The sequence below is a fragment of the Cebidichthys violaceus genome, unplaced genomic scaffold (assembly GCF_023349555.1).
Source record: "Cebidichthys violaceus isolate CVI_PGR_0920_01 unplaced genomic scaffold, fCebVio1.0.p SCAF_17, whole genome shotgun sequence".
NCBI classification, from domain to species: Eukaryota; Metazoa; Chordata; class Actinopteri; order Perciformes; family Stichaeidae; genus Cebidichthys; species Cebidichthys violaceus.
Genome location: NW_027176340.1, coordinates 5,556,373 through 5,583,199, shown reverse-complemented (window position 1 = coordinate 5,583,199; position 26,827 = coordinate 5,556,373). Strand labels below are relative to the sequence as shown.

Below are 26,827 nucleotides of genomic sequence, written 5' to 3'. Positions count from 1 at the left end.
GGAGAGTGGGAGCGCAGTTGCAGGTTTTCCATTTCATGGAGCAAGATCTACCGTCACTCTGCCACGTCTGGGATCTTCCTTTATATAGACGGTAGACTCACCACCACCACTTTACTCAACGCGGATCCAGATTGTTTTCATTTTCCTCTTTTGCCCCCTCTCTCCTTTTTTTTTCACCCCCCTGATCAGGCTTAACCACCCTGTGCTTTGTAAAGGCAATTGTTTGTGCGCATCATCGCGGGAGCCAAAAGGAGGTTTGCCACTGTTCCATAGGAGACCGGTGAGTAAGCGACGGATTGTTTCATGTCTTTCTATTGCATGATCCATTTTTTTTTTTTTTTTTTTTTATTGACATATGACCCAACTTCTTACTAGGCTGCTAACTTACATTCAGTAAGTACAATAGCCTATAATGATGATTGGGTTAATGATTTGCCCACTAACATTAACATGAATGTACAATGTCTTTTCTACTTTTTTATTCATGATGTTGTTGTCCTTCAATTGAATGAATAGTTGATGAGGCATCACACTTAATTGTTCTTTTTTTTTATATAGATACATGGCTGGTTAAAGGGCCATGCAGTTCCATAATAAGTGAATATTAGTTGGACTTCTGTTGATTTAAACCTTCACATACATAAGTGTGGACTTTTCAATGGGCGTGGTTTTGCACTGATGGGACAGTCCCATTCGAATGTTCCAGGAAAGATACAAATTCCAGAGAAAGTCACTAAATCCAGTTTTTGGTTATGAGGTCACCTTTTACAATTCTTCTTTTCTTGTGTTTGTCCAGCGGGCTGCTGGAGCGTCATGACAGCTGAGAAGAGCGGGCCCGTTATAAACGGGAAACCAGAGGATGGCAGAGACCCGGAAGGTTCCAGCGCCAGCCTAGACAAAGCGCAGTACAATGAGAGGGGCCACTGGAACAACAAGATTGAGTTTGTCCTGTCTGTGGCTGGAGAGATCATCGGGCTGGGCAACGTCTGGAGGTTTCCTTACCTCTGCTACAAGAATGGAGGAGGTAAAGAAGTTTTCAATTATCTGTGGACATATGCCAAAGAGTGAAGGTGGTAGGAGAGGTTTTTGTGTTTGCAGAGGTGGACATAAGCTCCCTTGCAGGAAGGAGGAGGCAAGACAGGTACGAATAGAAAAGGCAAGATTACAAAAGAAACACATAAGTCAATATTACCTCTGATTAGACACATACGTAGGATAATATATGATCATTAAAATGTAAAAGGCAGATTCCTGAGTAAAGGAGGTACGACAAGTTATTTTATCATACCAAAAATAGAGGTCAGTTTTGTTTCTATTAGCTTTGATTTTATAAAAAATGGCAAGAGAAGTATCAAAACATGATGTCCTTTATTAGCCTATTCCATCCATTATGCACAATCATGTCAATGAAAGAGGTGGGCTCCCTCAATAGACACCATTAGACAGCACAGTATGGATCCTCCATTTATCACATGAAAAGGTCATTTTGCAGTAGAGAGTGTCATCGTAGCGAGTTGCTTTGATCGAAATCTTGTGAATTGCTCCTGTCGCACTCGTTTTAAAGTTTTATCAGACTTTTTTTATTGATTCACGCTCTGTAAATATTTTTCTTTTGTGTGCCTAAAGGTGCATTCTTCGTTCCATATGTCATCTTCTTCGTGTGCTGCGGTATCCCTGTGTTTTTCCTGGAGACTGCCCTGGGTCAGTTCACCAGTGAGGGAGGCATCACCTGCTGGAGGAAAGTCTGCCCGCTATTTGAGGGTGAGAAAACCCGCACTTCATATCTTTTATCAAGGTGTGCTCAGGATCTTACTTTTGAAATAGAAGATCGGAAACTTTAAAGAGACAAAATAGTCGGGGCTGATGAAACTTGATTCTTGCACATGCACACTATCATATATATGTATTTCCTCATGATGATCCAGAGTAAATTATTTGTTGTCTTATCTGTTGCAACACCTGTACAAGCTATGGACTCTTACAGGTGTCTTACTGATATTAGTCACTGCAGCTGTGAACACTTGCAGGTTACAATAATGTGAAGATCCAGCCCATTTACCTGTAATTGTTCATCTCTTTTGTGTCTCTTTTGACATCTGTGTCTCTTTGCCTTTTCAGGAATTGGTTATGCAACGCAAGTGATTGAAGCTCATCTTAACGTGTACTATGTAGTGATCCTTGCCTGGGCCATCTTCTACCTCTTCAACTGCTTCACCACCGAGCTGCCGTGGGCTGCCTGCGGGCACTACTGGAATACAGGTAGGAGGAGGGAACACTGGATACGAGAGGAAATTATTCTTGTGTGAAAAAATAATCATGTGCATCTTTTTTGTTTCAAGAGTAAATTAAATAGAAAATACCTCATAGGGTTTAATGTGAAATGCCATATCTAAATCTCTACCTGCAGGACGCACTAAAAAGTAATAACATTGTGTATTCACAGAGAACTGTGTCGACAACTATGGAGAAAATGCCACCAACATTACAAACCCCAATTCAACCTCTCCAGTCATTGAGTTCTGGGAGTGAGTACATTTTTCATTACATTTTTTTTCAGGTGTTCTGTCATGTTCATTAGTCTTTATATGAGATTTCACGCTCTGTTTGTGTGTGCAAAGTCCCATTGGTGGGCATACTGTTATGATGGCCTTCATCTCTGTGGGTATAAAGTATTAATGGCATCACAGTTTGTATAAAAACACAACAAGGAGATGCAGTTCAGGCAGTCTACAGCATCTCCTTTAATGTGGAAAATCTGAGCTTCTGATAGCTCCAGACTTACCCTGACCCCCCCTAACATTTGCCCCAATAATTAGTCAGCCCTTTTCATATTTGTGTGTCAACAGGCCCTGGTGGGCCAGCTGTCTCCCAGCTAGAGCCATGTGTGTGGCAGCGGATCAGGCGTTGTCAGTGTGTAATGCTGACCACACTTCCTGTCTCGCTGCCAGTGGCTATGTTTACACTGCTGGGTCAAATCTAATTAAATAAAAAAAAAACTGTATATTGCAGTCAGATGGTTGAATTAAAAATGTGATATATATATATATTTGTGCTTCTAAATCAAAATGAAGTGAGTGATGATTTGTGTAACAGGAATGAAAACATCAGATTCAAGCCATAAACATAAACTTAACCTCGGAGACGGCCATGCCCAAGGGTAATGGCCAAAAAGAGAACCACCCATGTTGCTGGCAAAATTAGAAACCAACCAGGCTTTGTTTGATCCATGCCAAGACAGCCTGTTATGTGTTGTACTGTATATACAGCATAAACAAACATCAGAGCAGTAAGTTAAACAAGCTGTATTTTGCCATCTGTATGAATGTTTACATTGATGCTCCAAAATAATGTTGCACAGTTTTATCATCCCATCTTTACTCCTAAAAATAAAAAAGATTATTCACTGAAATAGAGTTTGATGAAAGACTCACAAACAACCACATTATTTTGTACATGTGCGATTCATTTTGTACACATGTGCAATAATTGTACCAGTGCATCACTAAAGTAGTGTGGACACATACTTTTGAATAAACCAAAAAAAAAAGACTGGACACAAGATATCAATGCAGATGTCTTGGGGTTTCTTAACCAAGAGGATGCAGTACTGTGTTATTTTTTACATTTCAAAAGTTCACACATGTGAAAAGGAAAATGATATTTGTTTCTTTGGTAAAACTAACGCAACTGAGTGTCTTTATGATGGTTATTTATGGGACCATGTAAAAGATATCCATCTCCTGCTTGCTTATCCGTAGATTGAGCCATACCGAACCCTCAAAAATGACTAGACATTATTATTGACCAGAGAAACCTGCTCACCTACTCTGTCATAAACACCACACACAGTATGCCCACAAGTTGCCTTGCAGAAATATGCAGCACTTAGCACCCATACAAAACCGATTTATATACATTTTAGATCACACAAAAGTAATTTACACACATTAGTGTTCACATCTTGCCCTCTCGGCTGATCAGGGGGGCTGTGTTGGACCTAGCCTGTGGCCGGCCACCAAGAACATGTCACGATGATCAATGGCTGGTCAGGAGCTCCGGGGGTGAACTCGGTGGCAAAGATTTGGCAGCCCCATGAAGCCCTATGGCTCTGAGTCTCACTTCTCATCCACCATCAATGCTGTTGCCTGGCTTTGCTTCAACAAACAGGAAACACACTGTTAATTCACCACCGCTGACAAGATGATGTCATAATTGCTGACAACATGCTTGTTATATTGCACCTACACTGTTCCATTTATATTGCAGGGAAGAACATTACAGTTGTAGTAGTCCTATACTATTACAGTGACACACTACAAGCTACAACTGGATTCTATTGGCTTGATGGCGCGCTACTGCCGAGCAGCATGCTGAAACTAACCATTTCAAAATGTACTTTATTTGTCCCATTGGGGAATTTGCTTTGGACTCCACGGTGCAGTTCCATAACAAATTAACGAATAAACGTCACAGAGCAAATGCTGACAGCTGCTTGATACTTCGAGTTATCAGATGGCAGGTGGAAAGTGACTTGTACGTTTTAGGTAGAGGGTTGTATTACCTTGTAGTTGCATCCTTAACTGTCAGGTTAGCAGCAGGATGAGGGTGATGGACAGGAGGAAGTGATACTGCTGGTTATTCCCCTTGATGTCATGTTGCTCTCTGAGTCGCTGACAGAAAGTGGATGTATGATTTGATCAGGATGGCAATGTTAATGACTGAGCTACATTCGTCCTGAGTGATTGGGCAAGTACATGGGGAACCAATAAAACACAATAAAGGCCATTTAGTGATCAAAGCAAAGAAGAAATTGTTTTGTTTTGTTTCCCCATTCAATAAAAAATCTTGATCAAAATCAAAGCTTTGAGGATCAAGAAAAAACACGTCATTGTACATTATATTTGTTCATCACCCAACTGAGGTGATGGACAATGTTTTGATTTTGAGGAGTAGATGTACTTTGTGGGGTTGAATAATGCATGAACTGAACTATAAACTATGGTTAACAAGAAAAAAAATGCATTGTTATTTATATTGAGCAGCCTCAAGCAAATATGTATCCTCTGTGTTGTAAGTTAAGTTGCACAATTTGCAATTAATACCTGAAGACTGACTGAAGTTCTATTTTCATTACATCCACATCTAAGTGTTTAACAAGGCTTGTACTTATGCCACACAAGAGTATTAACTAAATTGTAAATTACCTCTGCTCTCTGTGCCAAATCAGACGCAGAGTACTGAAGATTTCAGATGGTATTGAGCACATGGGGGGAATGCGCTGGGAGCTCGCCATGTGCCTGGCCCTGGCCTGGTTCATCTGCTACTTCTGTATCTGGAAGGGACCCAAGTCAACTGGCAAGGTGAGACTGAGTAATGCAGGTTCACTATTATGTGTGAGTAAGTGGAAGTCTGTGCGGTTTAACTGCAAGCACCAAATGTTTTCACACGCTAAACAGGAGGAAATATTTGTGTAATGCTGTTATCATATCGTCCAACTCATGATGGAGAAATTTGTATATATATATATATATATATATATATATATATATGCAGGAATATGTGTGCATGCTACTTTGTAATTTTGTATTCACCTAAACACTGAAACAACCACAAGATAAAGCAATTTCCTTTCTTGTCCTCAAAACAACACCATCACAAGAGGCCACATGCATCCATTCATCCATTCATTTTCTATCCGTGTTTCCGGGGTCGGGTCGCCGGGGCAGCAGGTTTCGGAGGGTATTCTAGATGTCGCTCTCCTCAGCAACGCTTCACTACTCTTCCTGGGAACCCTGAGGTGTTCCCAGGCCAGACGAGATACAATCCCTCCAGCGTGTTCTGGGTCTATTCCGGCGCCTCTTACCAGTTGGACTATGAAGGGAGGCTTCCTGATCAGATGCCAAAACCATGTGTGAGCTCCTCACCCTATCTCCTAAGGCTGCACCCAGCCACCATACGAAGGAAGCTCATTTCCGCGATGTCATTCATTCATTCTCATGACCACATGTGAAGGTCAGAATGTAGATGGGCTGGTAAATCAAGAGTTTCACCACAAGGTCCGGTACAACGGCCACAGCACTTCTGACACCCTGTACCGAACCACCTGTTCATCTCCCGCTCCGTTTTACCCTCACACTTGATCAAGACCTCAAGATACTTCAAGTTCCTCGCTTGGGGCAGTGAGTCACTCCCAACCCAGAGGGTGCAATCCATCGTTATCCAGCAGAGAACCATGGCCTCAGACTTGGATGTATACTGACTCTCATCCCGAACCTCTTCACACTCGGCTGCAAACCGCCCCAGTGCGTACTGAAGGAGCCAACAGAACCACATCATCTGCAAAGAGAAAAGATGCAATTCTGAGGTCACCAAACCAGACTCTCTCCTCCCCCCTGCTGCGCCTTGAAATCCTGTCCATGAAAATCACAAACAGGATTGGTGACAAGGGACAACCCTGGTGGAGGCTAACATCCACTGGACAGGTGTTTAGCTATTATACGGACACTAACTTTGGTTGTACAAGGTTTGGTTATCAATGCATCCCCCCTCTAAATGAAAGACGAAAGATGTGTCTACACCGCCTACTTCCACCTTTCCTCCCATCATCCATTTGAATGTCCTTTGAGTCTCTTTTAGCAGCTTTGAGGAGGATAGTGAGGATGCTGCACCTTGCTTTGGATGCTCAGCTCGACTAAAGAAACTCCTCTCAGATTCAATGAGCCAGAATGAGTAGAGAGTTGGAGATGGAGTGAAAAAAGAGAGGGAAGAAAGAGAGTAAAGAGAAAAGAAGAGAGGGAAAAGGGTGTGTGAGGGAAAAATGAATGGGTTCACATTCTACATGACGGGGGGTGGGGGAAACAACCAAGCGGCAATGCCTATATCTCCCTGAAGTGTCTTTTGTCTGGCTGTGAAGTAAGAGGGGAGAAGGCTTCTTCATGGCTGGGCTTTAGCAGCCGGTCCAAGATTGATTTCTGTATTCACTGGAGGAAAGGAGAACGTTCATGAGGGGCATGCAGAGTATACCCTCCGCCTCTGCCTCTGCTGCCTCTCTCTCTCTCTCTCCTGCTATGAGAAATAAACCACAGCCACCCATTGCAAGAGAGAGAAGTGCTTTCTTCTCCACAGACCCTACAGCCCATTCAGTTCCGACTCTGCTAAGCTGTTTGCTTTTGTTGGCTGTGTTTGCCAGCCATTCTCGCATTTAAGCCCTCCTGTTAGATTTACGGCGAGGCAGGGGCAAGTTTGACCAGTAAATTTGTGGTGGCTTAAATGTTTACCCGTGGTGAGCTGGATGGAGCTTGTGGAGCATCAAAAGTGCATGCAGAGATTGAATATTGTCCTTTTCATCGCCAGAGAGATGGAGAGAAAGAGGGCAAGAAGGTTTAGGATGCGTGATCGTTTTATTTGACAAATTAAAGGAGAGATTTGCTAGGCAGGAGACAACTTTTCCCACACTTTCCCCTGTTGGCCACGCTAGGATTAACAAAGCTTAGTGCGGATAGCCTCATTAAGTCTTGTGCATCCTTACAGCTCAAGCACTACCTTGGTTAGGAATTAATTTATTTCTAAACTTTTGATTCAGGTTTTTAAGGTGAAGGACATTAAGGATATTCAGTAATGCCGAATGTTATCAATTTCTGGTGGAGGGCAAAATAAAGATTTAACTGGCCTTTCACATAGGTCACACTTGTCCCCACGCTGTAAAAGCGAGCTGAACTTATCTGAAAGTTGGATTAAAAAGTTCAGTACATCAAATGCTTCAAATCCAAATGCTGCTTGCAGTTATAATGTGACCAGAGTTGTACAGTTAATTGGAGTGTGCATGCGTTTATGGGTGTGTGTTTAGGCCCGCATGTGTGAATGATCTACTTTATCTTTGTCTGTAGTATGTGCACACCCATTTCGGTGTTGTGAATGAAGTAGTGTGTGTGTGTGCACTCATGCACTTCTGTACGTGCTTCAAAGAAAAGCACATTTTCCCACACTGCCAGCATCACTCCTCTGGGCTTCTCCTGTTTAAGAGACGGGGCCAGAGGAGCCTTCTTTTCTTTTCAGTCTCCTGGCCTGGCTCTGTTCTGTCCTGTTCTGCCCTCAATTGGACTTTGACTGGATGCCAGCAAGCCAGGGGATGTATGTGGCCCGCCTCTGCCTTCCAAGAGGCCAGGGTCTTTGTTCAAGAGATTTCTAAGAGTCTTGAGCTGTTGAGCACAATTCTGCAAAACCTGAATAGTTCAATAAAAAAGGGAGTGTTGGTTTAATGGTTTGCTACTGTACTGTACTGAATTTACTATCGTGGAGTTGTTGTGCATGAAATCCTACCAGTTGTTGTACTGTACATACTGTATTCAAAGTATATGTATATAGTTGTGAAACATGGCCATTTTGGTTAGAGCATTAATCAGCTGCGAATACTGTTGGAAGGTTTTTTGCTTTGCACTGCTTCATTTTGAGTTCTGACAGTGTCAGAACTCTGTATATAAATTCATATTCCAAATCTGCATATTTTTACTTGCAGGTTGTGTATGTGACAGCTACATTTCCTTACGTGATGCTGTTGGTCCTGCTGATCAGAGGAGTGACGCTGCCAGGAGCATACGAAGGCATCAAGTTCTACCTCTACCCGGACATTTCACGACTCTCTGACCCTCAGGTAGGCTTATTTCCAATGTATCGCTCTCATTCTATGGCAAACAGGTTACGAATCTGCCTCTTTCAAAAAAGTCAAATGTTTAAACCTCAGACATTCCCACACATTGCAGCTATAAAAAATGGAGTTGTAACAGTTATTGGCTGCAGGTGGCACATGTGTCGAGGTTGTAGAAGCTATTGGTGTCTACAAATACAGCTGTTAGTGGTGGGGAAAAAACAGATCCCGCATAATGCTGCGGTATTTTGCATGGCAATATTGTGTCGGTACATAAACACCAAGTATAGATATTTTATTGCATAAACTATTAATATTACAATTAGGGATGTCGGGATTAACCTATTTGGCCATACGGTTATATAAATCACATCAAGTTGAAGGAGCTACGATATCTATGGTGTCCTGATTCCTGCATGGAGGTTTGTTTGTGTGCAGTGAAATCTCCTCTTGCGTGAATTATTGCGTTACTTTTGTGTTTGAGACAGTTGTGCCACTCACCTGAAGCGTTGCTGTAAACATTTCAGAGGGAATCAACACCTAATTAAAATTGCTAATGTTTTTCATCACCACTATAGATGACTTAAACAAAATAAAAGGAAATAGTTGATGATGATAATAAATATTTTAGTTCATTGGCTATAAGTCTATTAGAAAGGGGCTGAGATGAACAGAGTGATCTTATCTTATTGAAGAAAACAGATGTTTACAAACTGCATATTTTGCAAATGAAAATAGGTAATATATCGAAATACAGTATATCACAATGTTTGATAGTGCAATACTCAGCATATCCCAAAATCGCAATAATATCGTATTGTGACTTAAGTATTGTGATAATATAATATCGTAGGGCCTCTGTTGATGCCCACCTCTTACAGCTATACACTGTGGCTGCAATTCCTTTTCTTGCTGCTGGTGGCACAAGTTGGAACTGCAAGTCCAGAAAACCCAAGTCCAGTAATATTTCTGCATAAAATAGCCAAACAACTGCTTATTTGACCATTTCATGCAGAGTGAAACTGTTTTCTAAATGGCACCTCTCTTGTGGCCAAAGTTTAAAAAAAGGCAACCGTTCCATATAGTATGTAAACATTTGGCTTTGTTTATACGCCCCTCTCTAGGGCATTGACACTGTGGCTTACAGTAATATACAGCCAAGATTATCATAGCAGTGCTGACACTTCCTGCTGGTAATGAGATGATCAACGGTCAAGTAAATAGTGAGTTTTCAGAGCCTGGAGGAGTTTAAAGATCAGGATTTGAGGCTAATAGAGGTGGAGCATTAACATATAACTCAAACACACACGCAGAGCAGACTGCTTGACCTCGTCTGGAAAAGGACGAGGTCGCTAGGCAACAGTGCACAAGAAAATGTCAGTGGATGGGGTGTCATGACAACATGAATCGATATGGATGTAGAGTTTGAGCGGGAAAGACAGAACAGAATGGAACATTGATGGATGGCTGATTGGATGGATGGATGAATGGATGGATGAATGGATGGATGAATGAATGGATGGGTGGATGGTTAGATGGATGGATGGATAAATGGTTAGATGGATGGATGGTTAGATTGATGGATGGATGAATGGGTGGACGGATCGATGGATAGATGGTTAGATGGCTGGATGGATGTTAGATGGATTGATGGATGAATGGATGGATGGATGAATGGGTGGATGGATGGATGGATGGATAGATGGTTAGATGGCTGGATGGATGGTTAGATGGATTGATGGATGGATGAATGGATGAATGGATGAATGGATGGATGGATGGATAGATGGTTAGATGGCTGGATGGATGGATTGATGGATGGATGGATGGATGGATGGATGGATGGATTGATGGACAGATGGTTAGATGGAAAGACATGACTTCAGAATTGACCTCTCATTGAATCCCTTCCTCAAGCAGCGATTGTCCAATCACAGATTAACCAGTGTTATGTGGATGCATGTTGAAGTGATGTGGACGGTAACAGGAGCAATATCTGAGATTTAAGACAAGAGCAAAACTGTAAGGAAGGGACGACACGGTGTGTTTACTGGCTGTAGTGTAAACATCAATCGTTAGCATGCGCGGCTTAGTCTTGCCCCTGCAGTAGTAATCTATCGTTATCTCCATGGCAAAGGAGTTTATTATTAAGTTTTCCTGGGACATACAGCTTTAGCCTCGGCCTCGGTGTAAGTAGCGCTCAAGTGCACACTTAAAGGAGTCGGGTGGAGTCTGTGTTTTCAGTTCATGGAGCTGATATAGCCAACAAGCTGCAGCTGATGAAATCTATGGACCACAGTTGTTCTTTCAGCAGGCAAAATAAATTTTAAATGTTTTAAATATGATATAATCGAAATTAATAGTCAGGTTGTATCATATTATACAGATTATACAGATTATATAATATTTAATCACTTCCTCCTGTTCAGACTCCGATCCTGTCTGAACACCTGTTTTAAACTCTAAACGGCAACAGCCGGTCCACAGTGTGAGACGCTATGGATGTGATAACAAGGACACATTATTGCCTCTGAAATGATGAGAAATTGAGTCAGTATGTAACTAATGTACAGACAGACAAGCAAGACTGGGCAAAGCAGCTCCTTGCAGTGAGAAAAGGTGTTAAGAACATACAGTATCAAGCCATGATCACGGCTTGGATGATATAATGCAGTATATAAAGACTAAAACATTAACTCTTGATAAACTGCCTGTTACCAGTTATACTTCATTTTTATATCCATGCATTTGCAATGCAATAAAGTAAGCCTATAACATGATGTTAGATTTTTTTTTTCCCCAGTTGTTATCCAGTGAGATGATTGTTGCATCTGGAAATTCAGTTAAGTTAGAGGAAGGGAGAGAGAGAGAGGAAGAGAGAGAGAGAGAGAGAGAGAGAGAGAGAGAGAGAGAGAGAGAGACACACATACACACACACACACACACACACACACAGTGATACATACAGATAGATGGTGAAGGAGTGAGACAAAATGGATCGACAAACAAAGACACAAACAGAGGCAAAGAGCGAGTGAAGGAAGGTGATAAAGAAGTGCTGCTGTTTGGCAGAGGAAGACATTACTTCTGACACCGATGTTAAATTAGCTTCCTAAGGGACAATCAGGGCTCTGTTCTGTTCACCAGGCTGTGTGCAGTGTGTGTGGCTGTGTGTCACCCGCTCTTTTTACACCCCTGAACTTCATCATGCATTATCTATTCTCCCGCCCCCCCCGTACCCTTCTCTCCCTCCCCCCTCCCCCTGCACTGTGCATCACTCCTCCTCTCTGCACTTCACACACTCCTTTCTTCCCTCCCCCCTTCCTTGTTATCTTTCCATGTGCTATAACCAAAACGCTGTTGCTATTTGTGTCTTTGCAGCCTCTTACTAGTCAAACCTACCTTCTAACTTCCATTCTCCATTCCTCTCTGTATTTCCAGCATCAGAACATGTTCTTCCCGTAATATACACAAACAGCAAGGCCCAGCATGTTATTGTGTGTGTGGTACCCTTCTTTATCAAAAGAGACAGACAACACAGACATCAGCCAGACGGTAATATGTGATAAGCCTACTCAGTGGATGTGTTAAAAGCTCACATGTTCAGGTGCAGATAGTCCCTTCAGGGTTTATTGTTAAATTCAAAACTTTAACCTGCAATAGCTCATGTTTTTGCCACTTGAGCCGTAGGGGAGCTATTATCACCTCATAAAGTTGATATGATAAAAGTATTACACATCCAGCAGCTAGCTGAAGATGTCTTCTCTACTGTTAGATGCTGAGCAGGTAATGTAAAGTGGGAGTTTTAGAGCCGAAAGAGCTTCAAAACAACATTTTGAGAGCAGTGATTTTAAATTAAACCAGTAAAGTTGTGAACTGTTTTTTAACGCTTTTATGTTGTTTAGTTGCCATGGAGTGTATTTAATTATGTACTATTCAGAATCTCATTTTCAAATAGATTTTATTGAGATGAGTTTACATTTAATTTAAATAAACAACATTAATGCACTACAGTCTGCTACATTTGATTTTTGCAGTATTGTTTTATTTTTTTTAAGAACCATGTGTTTTTCAGTTCATTTTATCAACACAATAGTTGCAGAAAACTCAACAGCGTGTCGTCGACTAAAGACTTAGAAGACAAAATTGTTACATGACACAATCAACATGCACATTTTAAAAATGATAACTTAGGTAACCAGTTTCATTTGATCTGTTCCCTGATCTCACATCTAATTCTGTAATGGGTAGAAAACCGATGAGTTTTGCTTTTTGTTACTTTTCTGGGATGTTTGACGTTCTCTACGGAGAATGATGTACAGTAGAGTTCGACACTACGAGACCGTTGACACTAAAGAAGAAAAGTTTCTGACTTCACCCTAAATCTGCATTTAAGACGTACACATACGAGTAATGAAGTAGGAGAGCAAAACTGTTTATCAGAAGCTAAAAGCATCCCTCATTGACTCATTGCTGCAGACTTGCACCATCTGTACAATGTACTATAACGTGATGATTATTTGATACAGGTACGATTATGTCCATTGTATGGGTCCAAGGTGAAGTGGCGAGTGAAATCTAACTGATTTATTTCAACCACATATCTTGCTGCACTTCACATAACAGTATTGCCTACTGTATGGATCTCAATTATACAAAGAGTGCGGCGTCAGGAGTATACAAGAGTGCTACATTTACATTACAAGAAGACTATCTTACAGCCAATGTCATCCAGCTTTCACACAGTAGAAAAGTTTGGTGGAGCCAGAGTCTCAACATAACCAAACACAAGCCGACCAAATTAGGCACAACATCAACAAGTGATTCTCTCTGCGCCTGGGCCTTTAAGGTTTTCCTGCGCTGTGCGGCCATCAGCCGAGGGTGAACTAAAGGGAACATTAATGAACATTAGGAGAGAAAGGCCTGTTCTACCACAGGAACAGTCCTGTGTTTGTGAGGTCACAGAAGTTACCGTGGTTACTCTCAGGAGGGAGCGAAGACCGTGCGTTTGTTAATTGTTTTGGTCGGGAAATGAGATTAGTGGCTGAATGGTGATGTGAGAGAGTTTTCAAAGAGCCATGCTGCATTAAGTTTGAATTTGCTTGCACACCATGCTATCCTGTGGGTTCTAAGGTCCTGTGCTGAACTACAAACTAGTTTAATAATTTTACTAATTCACTGTCTCAGTAAAGAATCTTGCATGTGTAAATCCCCATGCAGACTGTAAATCAAAATACTTTGACCCATGTCCACATTATACCTACATAATTGGCCGGGATAAAGAAGGTGATGAAGGTCTTTCATTACACTTCATCTTTACTTATCATCAAACAGTGTGATTCTGAATTGTTTTGCATTGAAACAGGGACCTAACTAGGATGTTTCCCTTCAACCCATTGTGTACTGAACTGAGCCGCAACCCTAAAGAAGATTAATGAATTATCTTTAATGATCCCCTAAGACAGGAATTTACTCAGGGACATCTTAGTGTAGCAGCTAATTACGGAACAACAATCATCACACCTAAATGATTAAATAGGTTGTTTGTCAGTGTCAAAGTCACAATGCTTCAAGGTTTTGTGAGGTACAACATTGTCAAGCTCCTTCCAACTTCGCTGCTCAGAGAGGACAGTCATTATTTACATAACCACAAAAATGTGCTTGTCAAGAAAATATGAGCAACCAAATTATTTTGCTTTTCTTGTGAGGATATAGTGTCTTAGAGACACCCAAATTACAAAAAAAGATTTAAAGTCTACAGCAGGGCTGCCCAAAGCGGGGCCCGCGGGCCAAAGTTGGGCCTCCATGAGGTTAGATTTGGCCCTCCAGATGTTTCTAATGAAAAACTTTTCTCATGCGTTTTTGCTAAAGACCAGCGAACTGCTAGCTAAACTTTGCACACAGCAAGGCACTCTCCTCTGCTCTCCCAAATTAGCCTGTCACAGAAAACACTAACACACCACATTGAAGATATGTCTCAGGACATAATAGTGGAAAAAAAGGGCAAAAACTGCAGAATTTGTAGCTTTTTCAATAGCTTGGGGTGAGAGCAGTGATAATTCTGATTCAGTGCAGCTTTTGTTGTTTTTGCGAGTGAAAAGATAAACAGAACACAAGAACTGGCTTGTATCAAGACACTGCGGCACCATGAAAGGGAAAGATTTGTTTGCGGCTGTTTGGAGATTGCTTGAAAAGAAAGCTGTACGCTGGGAGAAAGCGGCTGGGATTAAAATGGAAATGTGTTATTTAACTCTGTAAAAGCTAAAAAAAATATCCAATTAAGGGATCTTGGGATCCTATCACCATTTTGCATCTGAACAGTAGAATACAATAGGTCTTTGCTTTTTATCCGTGGCCCACCATTGAGATTCAGTTTTGGCCCTCCAAGGGAACAAGTTTGGGCCCCCCTGGTCTACGGCCATAGTGGCTCTGTGAGGCTGTACTTAAGTGTTGCTTTGAGTTAAATGCTAAATTCAGCATGCTAGCATGCTTACAATGAAAATGACAACATTTGCAAGTTGCATAAGTATAATGTTAACTATGTTCACCATCTTAAGCTTAATTTATGCTTTCCATACAGAAATGAGCTGAAGCAGAATCATGACTATGAAACGTTTAGTTCTTTTACAAGTCTTCCTCGCAAAAGCAACAAGGATAAATCAAGCTTTAATTTTGCGTGTTACTTTTTCAATGCTTTGTCCACAACAGACAAATTCCATTGGAAAAAAAATATTGAATGTTTAAGTAAACCCCGTTAATCCCCCACCAAACAGTCGAAAGGACTGGAGTTGGTGTAGCATCGGAAGACTTTGTATCTACTTTTAGGATGTTAATCCGTGATTCATGCTGCGCCACTGTGTGCCTCTTAGAGGGCAAAGAAATAGATTGAGCTGAGCCATAATTTCATTACAAAGTCACTGAGATGATGAAAATCAGGTAGATGAGGAGTAACAAAAGAAATATGGGGTTTCATTACAGCAGATAAGTGTCACCTCTTGACATATCATGGTAATCTCTTTTGAATGGAAAAGCCTGTTCTACTTATCGTAATTCTGTGATTCAATTAATCAAAACAATCTCACAAAAAAGTATATTGTCAGTGACAATGCGCTGAGACGCATAGATGAAGTGGAAATTTAAGCCTTAACTGCAAAGCATGACAAATTATCAGATGCCTTAACAGTTTCTCAAACTTTGATTTGTGTCTGAATATATTTCAGAAGAATGGTGTTCAACCTTCCCTGCAGGACAGTTAGAGACAATATGCTAAAGAGGATTAGAGCTGTTCTCTCTGCTGGAAAAACAATTTAGACATACTTTCTGTTTGTTATTTTTTATAATGATTTGTTGTTGACCTGTTTATGTATGTATGTCTGTTTATTCCCAGGTGTGGGTGGATGCTGGAACCCAAATCTTCTTCTCCTATGCCATCTGCTTGGGCTGTCTCACTGCTCTGGGAAGTTACAATTCCTACAACAATAACTGCTACCGGTAAGACTATCAGAATACAGGTAAAGCCCCACTTTTAAAAGGTGATTGATAAGAATGAATGGATTGTCACATACTATATTGTTTCCATTTCCATTCATCACGCAGTAGTTCCCTGCATGAGAATATATAGGGCAGAGAGTCTGCGTTGCCTTTAGTATAAGGTCCGGGGACAGCCCTACAGTAAGTGTGATCTCCTTCTCTGTCTGTCTGTCTTGCTCCTCAGGGACTGCCTCATGCTGTGTTGTCTGAACAGCGGCACCAGCTTTGTAGCAGGTTTTGCTATCTTTTCTGTGCTGGGCTTCATGGCCTACGAACAAAATGTTCCTATCGAGGCTGTTGCAGAATCTGGTGAGAGAATAACAATCATGTTTCTTCATCAAGCATCAAGTCCAAGAACTGTAGTGTGGCTGTATACTTTATCTAAGGCATGCTGTAGACTGGAGAGAGCCTGTCTGAATCATTGTATTGTGGAAAAAAATGGAGAAACATAACCAGTTATATAATGCCACACTCTTCACCCAAGCTCTCAGACCACCGTATGATGATTTATTCAAGTCAGTATGAATGATTTAGTGAATGTGACAGAGCGAGAGATTTGAAATGTCTCAGAGCACGGTGAGGACAAAGTTCAATGTTTTAAATAATGTGTTTAAGGGTCTGTCACAAAATGTAGGCGTTAAATAACGCAATGGCATTCCACCTCTTATTTTGAATCAGCTTTACAACTGTATCTCATCTCATCTCGCTCATTTCCCCCAAGATCAGGCATTGTGCCACTTTGTGCACTGACGGTGTATTTACACGTCTATCTGCCTTTAGTTTGTACACAGCGTTTTTTTGAGAGAGCTATTCAAACCACTTTGCCAAGTGGAGGTTTACTAGCATCTGCATTGATTTTTGATAATGTTTTTGTATTGGAATAATCCTGCTTACACCACAATCATTTGCCAATGATAAAATGACTATACTGAACAATAAAGCCTAAAGCCTTATGTGGACTCCTAGGAAAATAGTGTTGAACTTAAGGCGCTGTCAAATAGACAGCTATAAGTCCAAAGATCAGCTGATTTTGCTAAATATTAAAAGAAATGTGAGCGAAGGTTAAGGGTGTAGCTGAAAAGCGAAAGATTTATGGACCAATCTATGATTATTGCTATTAGGCCATCAGACTCCAGTCTTGACATTTTCACCTGCTCTAATATGACTACCGTTATGTTTTCTTTTTGTGGTACAGGTCCTGGTCTTGCATTCATTGCATACCCAAAGGCTGTTACTATGATGCCACTGTCTCCACTTTGGGCCGGCCTCTTCTTTATGATGCTCATCTTCCTCGGTCTGGACAGTCAGGTGAGGAACACTGGTGTCAGAATACTGAGAATATAGAGAATCTTTAACTTTTGAATACAATTCAAAGGTTGCTAAAAAAAAGGGGGGGGGGGGGGGGGGGGGGGCTGACTTGATGTTTTCGCTCAAATTACACTGTTTATAAATATTTATTGACATTATCTTACACTTTGAATTTTGTTCAGTTGTTGAATACTAAGCCAGAAATAACTATGTTGTCTGTACTGTACCATAGTATTGTTTTTCTCAAGGATGTTCTATCTTATCTATTTTATTTTTGCAGTTTGTGTGTGTGGAGAGTCTAGTGACAGCTGTGGTGGACATGTACCCGGAGACCTTTAGGAGAGGCTACCGCAGAGAGCTGCTGATTCTGGGCATGTCTATAGTCTCCTTCTTCATAGGACTCATCATGTGTACAGAGGTAAGACTCAACTATAGGAAGACATGTTTGCATAATCTGGAGAAGCCAGCGAAAGAAAGTAAAAGAAAGTAGAACGTCTTTGCCAAACTACACCAAGAGACAAACTATTTTTTTAGCATTGCACTGCTACAATCCTACAGTGCATGAAGTATTTGAGCAATGAAACAAACGAGTCAAAGATGTAGACTGTAGACTGTGGTTTTGTTTTACATTCAAAGCTTTTATTGAGGTTTTTAAATGAAGCTTTAAATGTCTGTCATAATTTATGACGGCATCACCCTAAAGACAATGGAAAAAAATTATAATTTTAGTTTTTGTGGTTATATAAATGTAATTCAAGGTGCTATTAGATTTCTGCTAGACCGCCCTGTTAATAAAGGTGCCACCCTGTGTGCGGCAAGAGAGAGAAAACTGTTTTTTTTAGGGTTTTTTTAATGTCCACCTTAGACCCTTAATGTTCTCTTGAAATCCTGAACCCAATTAACCTCCTTATGACGCCAGCAGGACGGGATGCTTCGTCATTAACAGGCAGTGTTATATATATGTCATATAATCAATATAGTCAATATAGTCAATATAGTCAATATAGTCAATATAGTCAATATAGTCAATATAGTCATATAGTCAATATCAATGTAATTAACACAATGACAAGAACAAACTCACAAGAACCAGTCACATATTTATACGACAACAAAGCAGGTAGAATAACATAAAACCCAAATAACACGACTCAACAGGCCTCTGCACATTCCAGCAAAACTGCGGCACTAAAACACGCATTCCACCACACACTCCTGGGCACGGACCATTCAAATATTATTCACATCAGAGGGAACAATATTAACCATATCATAAAAACGACACAATAGAAAAATTAACACAGTATTAGTAACGCTACTGCAGATGTAAAAACAACAAAAGCAGATCACTTACCAAAGCTGCTGTTCACTATTTAAAGACAAAGTCCACCCTCCTTTCTTTGTTAATAAAGAGTTTAATGACACGGTTGTACAGTACATCGGTGCGGTTCAGTTCCTAAAGAGGTCCTTCTTAATTCATGGACGCCAGTGATGACAGTCGAGCCTCCCCAGTTGTACTTCTTGAATACGTTTTAGTGTGTTTGAGGGCTGAAAATGTGAAAATGTCCGCTCGCCAGAGGCAGTAGATATTGGGATTGTCACCGGCAAACATGCCAAAACGCTAAAAATGTAATGTCACGTAAAAACGTCTTACATATCTTTAAACTTGAACTCTTACTACTACAAAGTTCTGCTAGCTGTTTCACAACAGTCACGCTAGTCCACTGACCAATCAAGCCACACGTTAATGTTGACGTACTTGTAGGCCAGCTAGAAGCTCTGACATGCCAAAGAATACGACCAACATGTCAAACTAAAAGTCTGATTGGTTGAAGACTATGACAATCAACAATATCGTCCCCATTTACTTAAACTGCAAAGAGATTCATCTGTAATTATGAAGGCGTCTGGGCAGATTTTTATACTGGGTTTAAACAGAATGATTAGACGTGCACAACAAAGGTGCACAGCATTTGAATGTTGATTTAGAATTTGAATGGCAACGTTATGAATGAAGCTTCGATGCTTCAAACCATTTGGTACAGCCCAACAGGAGACAAAAAAAAAAAATGGCTTTAGTTACTTGACAGATTGATATTTTTGCATACAAGACACACAATATGAAAATGTATTTAATAATATGTTAAATGTACAGTCAAAGTGTACTCAACCTTATTTCTGGGGAGGTTTTACCTTCACATCATGTTTTTCTTTTCTTTTCTATGTGGGCATGTCAGCATCACCTTCATCACCGTCATCATCATCATCATCATCACCATCATCATCATCACTACCACCAATTTACGTCTAAAGTCTGAGATGAAACCCAGTCAGGTACATTCTAGATAAAAGGTCAACAATCCATATGATAGAAGAAATGTGGCCCTGTTGGATTAAAATCATTTGATCCAGAGTTTATCATGTTTCAGTCCTAAAGGTCTGCTATCCATTTAGAGCTATGTTCATGTCACCAGCTCTGCTGTGCTTTTAAGACATTTCATCTTTAAGTCATAATAATAGAAGAGAATCTTGTTCCCGACACTATGAAGAAGGTCTTTCATCCACTAAAAGCTTTTCATGTGTCCATATGCACTGCTCTCCATCCATCCCCTCTCTGGTGGCCCATAATGGTGATGGAACAGGGGAGAATAATTTAATGCAATATTAAAGTGCAGGACTTTCTCAGTTTTTCTGCGATTGTAGACTGTTTCATTGTCACCACCAATTTTTCCCTCGGCTTTCAGCACCTGCACCTCTTGCCACTTTATTCTTTTCTGCCACCAAAGAGCCATCATGATTAATAAAAAGTCACGAGAGGCCTGGAGTAGGATTAAATAACCGCTCAGACGGTCTTCTGGGAGTAAAGTTCAATACCAGGCTGAAGTGTGGGGATAAAAAGACTCACTGAGACATTTTGGTGTTATTCTTATGTGTTTACGAGAAGTTCAGAGCTGTGATGTAACCCTACTTTCAGATTCATGTGAGATTTTATTCATGATGACCCTGTTAGTGGAAGATAAAAGCACAAATGAGTTGTCTTGAGTGGAGGTAGGGTAGGTAGAGTGGATGATGTGAGCACTGGAACAGTTTTAAAGGATTTATGGGAAATGTATGAATATTTGCATTGTTGCTGGGAATTAGATCATAGGATTGATACCACTCTCATATATATTGTATGTCCTTTCAAATCTCCAGCTAGCAGACGGTTAGCATGACGTGTTCATTTGTAAGCTTTAGAGCTGCTGTTTTTTTTTTAACCTGTTGGCAAAATCAGGCTAGCTTGTTCCCAGTCTTTATTCTAAGCTAAGCTAAGCAGCTGCTTGCTTTAGTTACATATTTAACTGACAGATATTAGTGTGGTATATCAAATTAGAGTATTTCCCAAAATGGGCATGAACATCACATATAATGCAGTATCTTATAATGAACAAAAAAAAGATCATGCTGTTGGCTGAAGTTGATTTTCTACAGTACATTGCTTTAAAATGTATCGGAGCTATAATGGGCCATACAAGAACAGGGTGTAGTTTGGGTTTAAATAGCCCTCCAAAGAAATAACCATGATTACTGCATAGATGTTTAATTAACACCACAGCAGCTCTGGAGGCCACGAGAGCCATGGTCATTTTGGGACAAATCCAAATTTTAGTTATAAGAAATATCAGTGCCGAGTTGTTTTTTACATTGGTTTACTATATGTCACTATGATATCGGCCCCAACAACCAAATTAAGAAAACATGAATAATTTCATATTTGATGTGATCAAACCAAGTCTGTGACAGAAAACTGACACCTGTCTCGTCCCATCAGGGAGGGATGTACGTCTTCCAGCTGTTTGACGCGTACGCTGCCAGCGGGATGTGTTTGCTGTTTGTGGCCATATTTGAGTCCATATGTATCGGCTGGGTGTATGGTAAGATAACAGTCTCAACTTGAAATATAACGAGAGATCTCAGAGAAATGTGCTTTTTCATTTCTCACCCTTGTCATCTCAGATAACAATTGTCTTTCTTATGTTAACTGTCACACAGAAAAAGGCCATTGCACAAACATTGAATCATGCTTTTACCCTCTGCTGAAATAATATTTCTTCTCTGCCCTCTGCTGGAGAATGGGCACAAACACATGCATCACTCACTTAGAGTTATACAAGGCACACACATCTTTTTATGGTATTATAGCAGTGTGACATTTTTTTCTATTTTATTAAGCAAACATAGTGTAGTGCATTTGTTTCTATTTTATATGCTCTCCTGCAATTGACATTATGCCCACAGGAATTTGTGGCTTTTATTTATGTGTTTAAATATCATCACATTTAATTATTGTTAGGCAGACGATTGGTGTGTGTGTGTGTGTGTGTGTGTGTGTGTGTGTGTGTGTGTATATATATATATATTAAAAGTATATTTTACATGAAGTAATGCAGAATGTCTGTCTCTCCTCCAAGAAAGTTTCAAACAAAATGTTATCCACATCTATTCAGCAGCTTTGTTTAGATGGCTATATATCTTTTAAACTGCCAAAAGACATCAATCTCATCATTATTTTGATGCTACACGCAGAAACTCTGAGTGACACGTATTTGCATTTCAGGTAGTGACAGATTCTACACAAACATCGAGGACATGATTGGCTACAAACCTGTCTTCTTCATCAAATGGTGCTGGATGATCCTGACCCCGGGCATCTGTGCTGTGAGTCTGATTGCAGACACAAAATCAAGCGTCAGCAGTAGCATCGACAACATATCATGAGCTCAATAGTGATGAAGGACAGACACATTCGGAGGATGCTCCTTGTTATCTTTCAGATGGATCCTGGGTTTCAAATTAATACCCCTATTTATTTATGGAAAGCAATTGTTGAATTTGTTATTGGTTGAGTTTGCAAGATACTTTCTCACTTTGGGTGAACAATTACATTTTATCCTATAGCTGTTTCTATATCCAGTTACACAAACCCATAATGTTTTTGGATTTATCTTTTAAATATTTCTTGATAGAAGCAAAAACAGAGTGTCGCATATACAGCTTTGATTTATATCTGGGTTTGGGTGAAGGTATTAACATTTTAAACAATGGCTTTGGATTGTTTTCACATGACTTACTCTGTACATGAAGGCTCTATTGTGTGTGGCCTTACATTTACCAGACCTGTATTTGCTACAGAACCATACTGACTCTGAATTCAAAGTATGCAACCTTCAGTCATCAATACATGTATTGTACTTGTATTTGTTTATTACAATGCAAAAAAACAACATTTACAAATAGGATTCTAATTTCAACTCCTGCAGGCAATTTTCCTGTTCTTCCTGATTAAATACAAGCCGCTGAAGTACAACAACGTGTACACCTACCCTGACTGGGGCTATGGTATCGGCTGGTTCATGGCCATGTCCTCGATGGTCTGCATCCCTCTGGGTATGATCTGGAAGATCTGGCAGACTCCTGGCACCTTCTCTGAGGTACGCGTACACACATGGACAAATCTTACAAGGTTTTCTTTCATTAAAGAAAAACAGTAACGTTCATGCCTTATTGCATGTAGCTTTAACTATAATGTCGTTGACAAATTAACTTCCTTAACATACCAGTAATTACTTTAAAATCAATGAAGCAATGCTCTTGATGATCAGTAGCCTCCAACTAAACCCTGCAACGTTCAATCTTGAGAACAAATATTTGCTTCCTACATAAAAAAACAGATTGTTTTCTTCTTCAAAAGGCCAGAAATGAGATGTAGTGTTTATTTGGTTTGCACAGACCATAGACAGATAGAGAGACCATAGAACCTTTACAGTAGTCATATTTGCACAGGATGAGCTGCAATGGTAACAGTTTGATGACATAGAGAACCTTCCTGTGTGTGTTCAACTAATCTAGTAGGTCATTTCCCCAAATCTGTGGCAAACATTGTCAAAATGCAGTGTGGATTACAAGGTTTGCGGCCGTGACTGTCATCATCAATAGGTGTACCTCGCAAGCAAAATATTTGGAAGTTAACGCAAAGCCAATATTTCTCATAGCAGGTCATTCCTCAACACAGCAATGGGCAGTGTGACCACCACATGTGATATAATTCATAGAATTAATGTAGATAAAACTTTACAGTCGTAAAGATCATAGAAGCAGACCAGCATTAGTGACTGTTGTTTTAGAGATGCAACCCGTATCACCTTGTAATGAAGGACATGATTTAAAATAATCCAGCTACTGTATCTATTTGACTTTCTCAGAGGGATTTTGACACAGTTTATCTTCCATCACCGCTCGAGGGAGGATCAAATAGACAAATTGCAGGTTTCTGACGTGAGATGATCAGTAGTAGCCTCTGGCTTTCAGCAGACCTGATGCATAATGAAAAGCAAAGGAATGATACTAGTGATATCTGTATGTTTTTAATGCCAATATATTGTGACAGCTTCATATATGTTCATGTGCAGTCCTGTATGGACAGTGACTATTCAGTTAGTGAACTGGATAGTTAGTGTGACATTGTCAAATGAGTGGAAGACATACTTCATCATTTGATATGATATATACAGTATGTTATGGAACAAACTGTGTGAGTGTCTTCTGTTCACTTGGTCATCCCTGAAGTACCTCGAGACTGAATAAATAGGAAATCACCTATTAGTTTAATGTCTATACAAATGAGGTAATGGTTAGTTGATAAACTGTCATAAAAAGCTGATTTACTGTATTTGTCAACAAATGAATCGCTGGCACAGACATTTTATATCTGGATACATTTTTTTGTTGATGCATTTGAAGTTCCTTCAAAGAGTAAGACTATATGCATGAACTGCATTTGCTTTATGCCGTTATCCGAAAAAAGCATTGTGGTGGGAGACTGAAAAATAGCATTGTGTCTCTGTCTTGATGCTCTCTGCAGAGAATAAAGAAGTTGACGACTCCCAGCCCGGCCCTGAAAATGAGAGGGAAGCTCGCCACCCTCAGTCCTTATGCTGCCAACGATGCAAAACTTAAGGTTGATGGGAAAATATCCACCATCTCAGAGAAGGAGACGCATTTCTAACCAACCGCCTGACTGACCGACCAAGCTGCGTGCCCTCGTCACAATAAGTCCAACAAATGAAAACTACGGCAAACAACAACAACATTATCCACCACTACACAAAACAGGAAATGAAACAAATGACTCAAAGTGTTATTTTTGTTTTGTAAAAAAAAAAAAGGGAAAAGAAAGCAAAAGCTATCACATTATTCGTAGTCTGCTTATGTTTTGCACAAACTTTCATAACACATTTGTTGTTGTTTTTTTCAGTTAACATCGTGAGTAAAGCAGCTGTTTCTTTCTTTTCTAACCATTAATATTTTGAAATATGTTTAATGACATACAATTTAAGGTTAAAACTTGTCTTGGTACTTTGTCAGCACTGGTCACACTAGTGTCTGGGCCTGTAGAACAATACCAATGTGCTGTGTTGCAAAAGACTTACGCTGTACATTTATTGGCAAAGTGCTGTGCCTCTCTATTAGGTACTAGGTACCCAAATGTGACTATCTAAGATGTAGCAGCTTTTGGACCATTCTACATAGTTGTGTGTGTTAAGAGAATACTGCAGTATGTGTTAGTACTGAAGCTATACCAGAGTACTGAGGGCATACCCTGCAAGTTAAACTTTAGTTGTATAAAAAGAGTTTTGCCATCAAAATGTCGGACGTTATCTGAACCAGCTGTGACTGTGAGGGTTTTTAGGCCTTCAGTGATTCTTATTTACTTGAATTCATTGTTGTTGCAAAGCAACATCAGCAAAAACTCTGCTTACTGCTGTAATTGCATAATATTATTAGAATATTCACCATCAAGTTGTGATTTATTAGGTTCTTGAGGGCTTTGCTGATTTCCAACGCACTGCTCTTTCTAAATAGGCATCTCTTCTCGGAAGGTTCAGACTAACGTTGAAGGAAAATGAATAGCAAAACCTGTAAAAGCATTCCTCTTTTAGAAATCTTAAATTTGACTATTGTTTTAAGCTACAAAGCTTCACATGGCCACAAATAGAGAGTGACTCGCAGGCTGAGTCTAAAAACACACCTCTCTCCCTCCTCTAGCTGCCCTCCTATAAGTCGTGGGTTTCTGTCATTTCACAGCAATTATGCTGAGCCTAACACAGAGTGACGGACAGACGGGCTTCCACCCCTGCATTTTTATTTCCTGTTCCGCCTGTAAAGGAGAAGATGCACGCCCATCGGATGAGCATTTTAAAACCCATCTGTCCTCTTATACCTCCTCTTTTTATTCTTTACCCTTCTCTCCATCTCTCCTTTCTCCCCCTGTCCTTCCTTCTCATCCTCAACGTCTGCTTGTCCTCCTCTTCCAATGTTTTTCCAATTCTTTCTTTGACTTCTCTTAATCACTGCTTGAGCAATGACACTCGCCTTGTATGAAACTGTGATGCTGCTGAATGCTTTGTGTTTCGTCGCAGACTTATGCATCAGCGATAGTCTTGCTATTGATTAGTGTTTCTTGAACCACACTGGAAAGAATACATCATTTAATTTTGCTGATTGAGGCAATGCCGGGGTGAAAGTCCAGTCTGCTCCTGTCATTCATTTAATTGTGGTAAGAGTCAATGAGCTGGTCTCATTGTTCAGATCAAACTCAGTTCATTACAGCCTCATCCAATCAGCACTCAAAGGACTCTTGTCCTCCTACCTCCCTTCCTTGCTTTATCTGGCTTTCTCACCTCCCGTCCTTTCTTCCCACTGTTCTTTGTTTCCTGATGAAAATGCAATCAAAGGAGAGCATCTGAGAGAATGAAACTCAAATTTCTCTCTTTACAGTTTTTCAGGAGGAGGCAAAGAAAGCAGGGGAAGAAATAAGGAATTGATGAGCTGAGGAAGTGCGTGATCGAGTAAGTAACGAGGGAACTAGAGGAAGTGTTTAGTGACTGAAGCCCCTCCTGTCTAAGCTGTGACATCCTCTTAAACATGTGATTGGTCCCGCTGGCGTGGTTGCATTATGACGTTATCACCTCCTCACTGATGTTTGTGCAAGTTAATAGTTGTGTGCATTGGAAATTCTAGCCTGCTGTTTAACACTGATCTTGTTGATGTATATTTTTACATCTCCTTCTAGAAATCTGTGGTCTATTTCTTTACATGAAAGATGTTTTAAAAAGAATTGCTGTATTAAAAAGAATACAACCTTTGATTTGACTTTTGATATGTTGCTCAAAAGATCTTGTTATAGAAATATAATGAAAGGTGTTTTACTGTTCTGTGCTGTTCTATACACATTTTGGTATTCACAGGACACATGAACTGTCTGCTTACTCATTTTTAAGAATAAATATTATAAAGGAAAACAGA

General features: G+C 40.2%; 1 protein-coding gene across 1 annotated transcript; it reads left to right on the top strand.

Annotated features, from left to right (window-relative positions):
• On the top strand, positions 1-26,827 carry slc6a11b (solute carrier family 6 member 11b). The gene is made up of 15 exons (XM_068712310.1): positions 1-280; positions 797-1,024; positions 1,627-1,761; positions 2,119-2,259; positions 2,444-2,525; positions 5,228-5,360; positions 8,516-8,650; positions 16,032-16,135; positions 16,359-16,483; positions 17,370-17,482; positions 17,763-17,900; positions 21,294-21,396; positions 22,080-22,180; positions 22,783-22,953; positions 24,384-26,827. The coding sequence occupies exons 2-15, from the start codon at positions 814-816 to the stop codon at positions 24,525-24,527; spliced, it is 1,836 nt and encodes a 611-aa protein (XP_068568411.1). The 5' UTR covers positions 1-280; positions 797-813; the 3' UTR covers positions 24,528-26,827.

Coding starts and splice junctions, on each gene's coding strand:
- slc6a11b (XM_068712310.1), top strand. CDS start 814: ATGACAGCTGAGAAGAGCGGGCCCGTTATAAACGGGAAACCAGAGGAT. Junction 17,901..21,293: donor GACTCATCATGTGTACAGAG/GTAAGACTCAAC, acceptor TCGTCCCATCAG/GGAGGGATGTACGTCTTCCA. Junction 22,181..22,782: donor TGACCCCGGGCATCTGTGCT/GTGAGTCTGATT, acceptor CAACTCCTGCAG/GCAATTTTCCTGTTCTTCCT.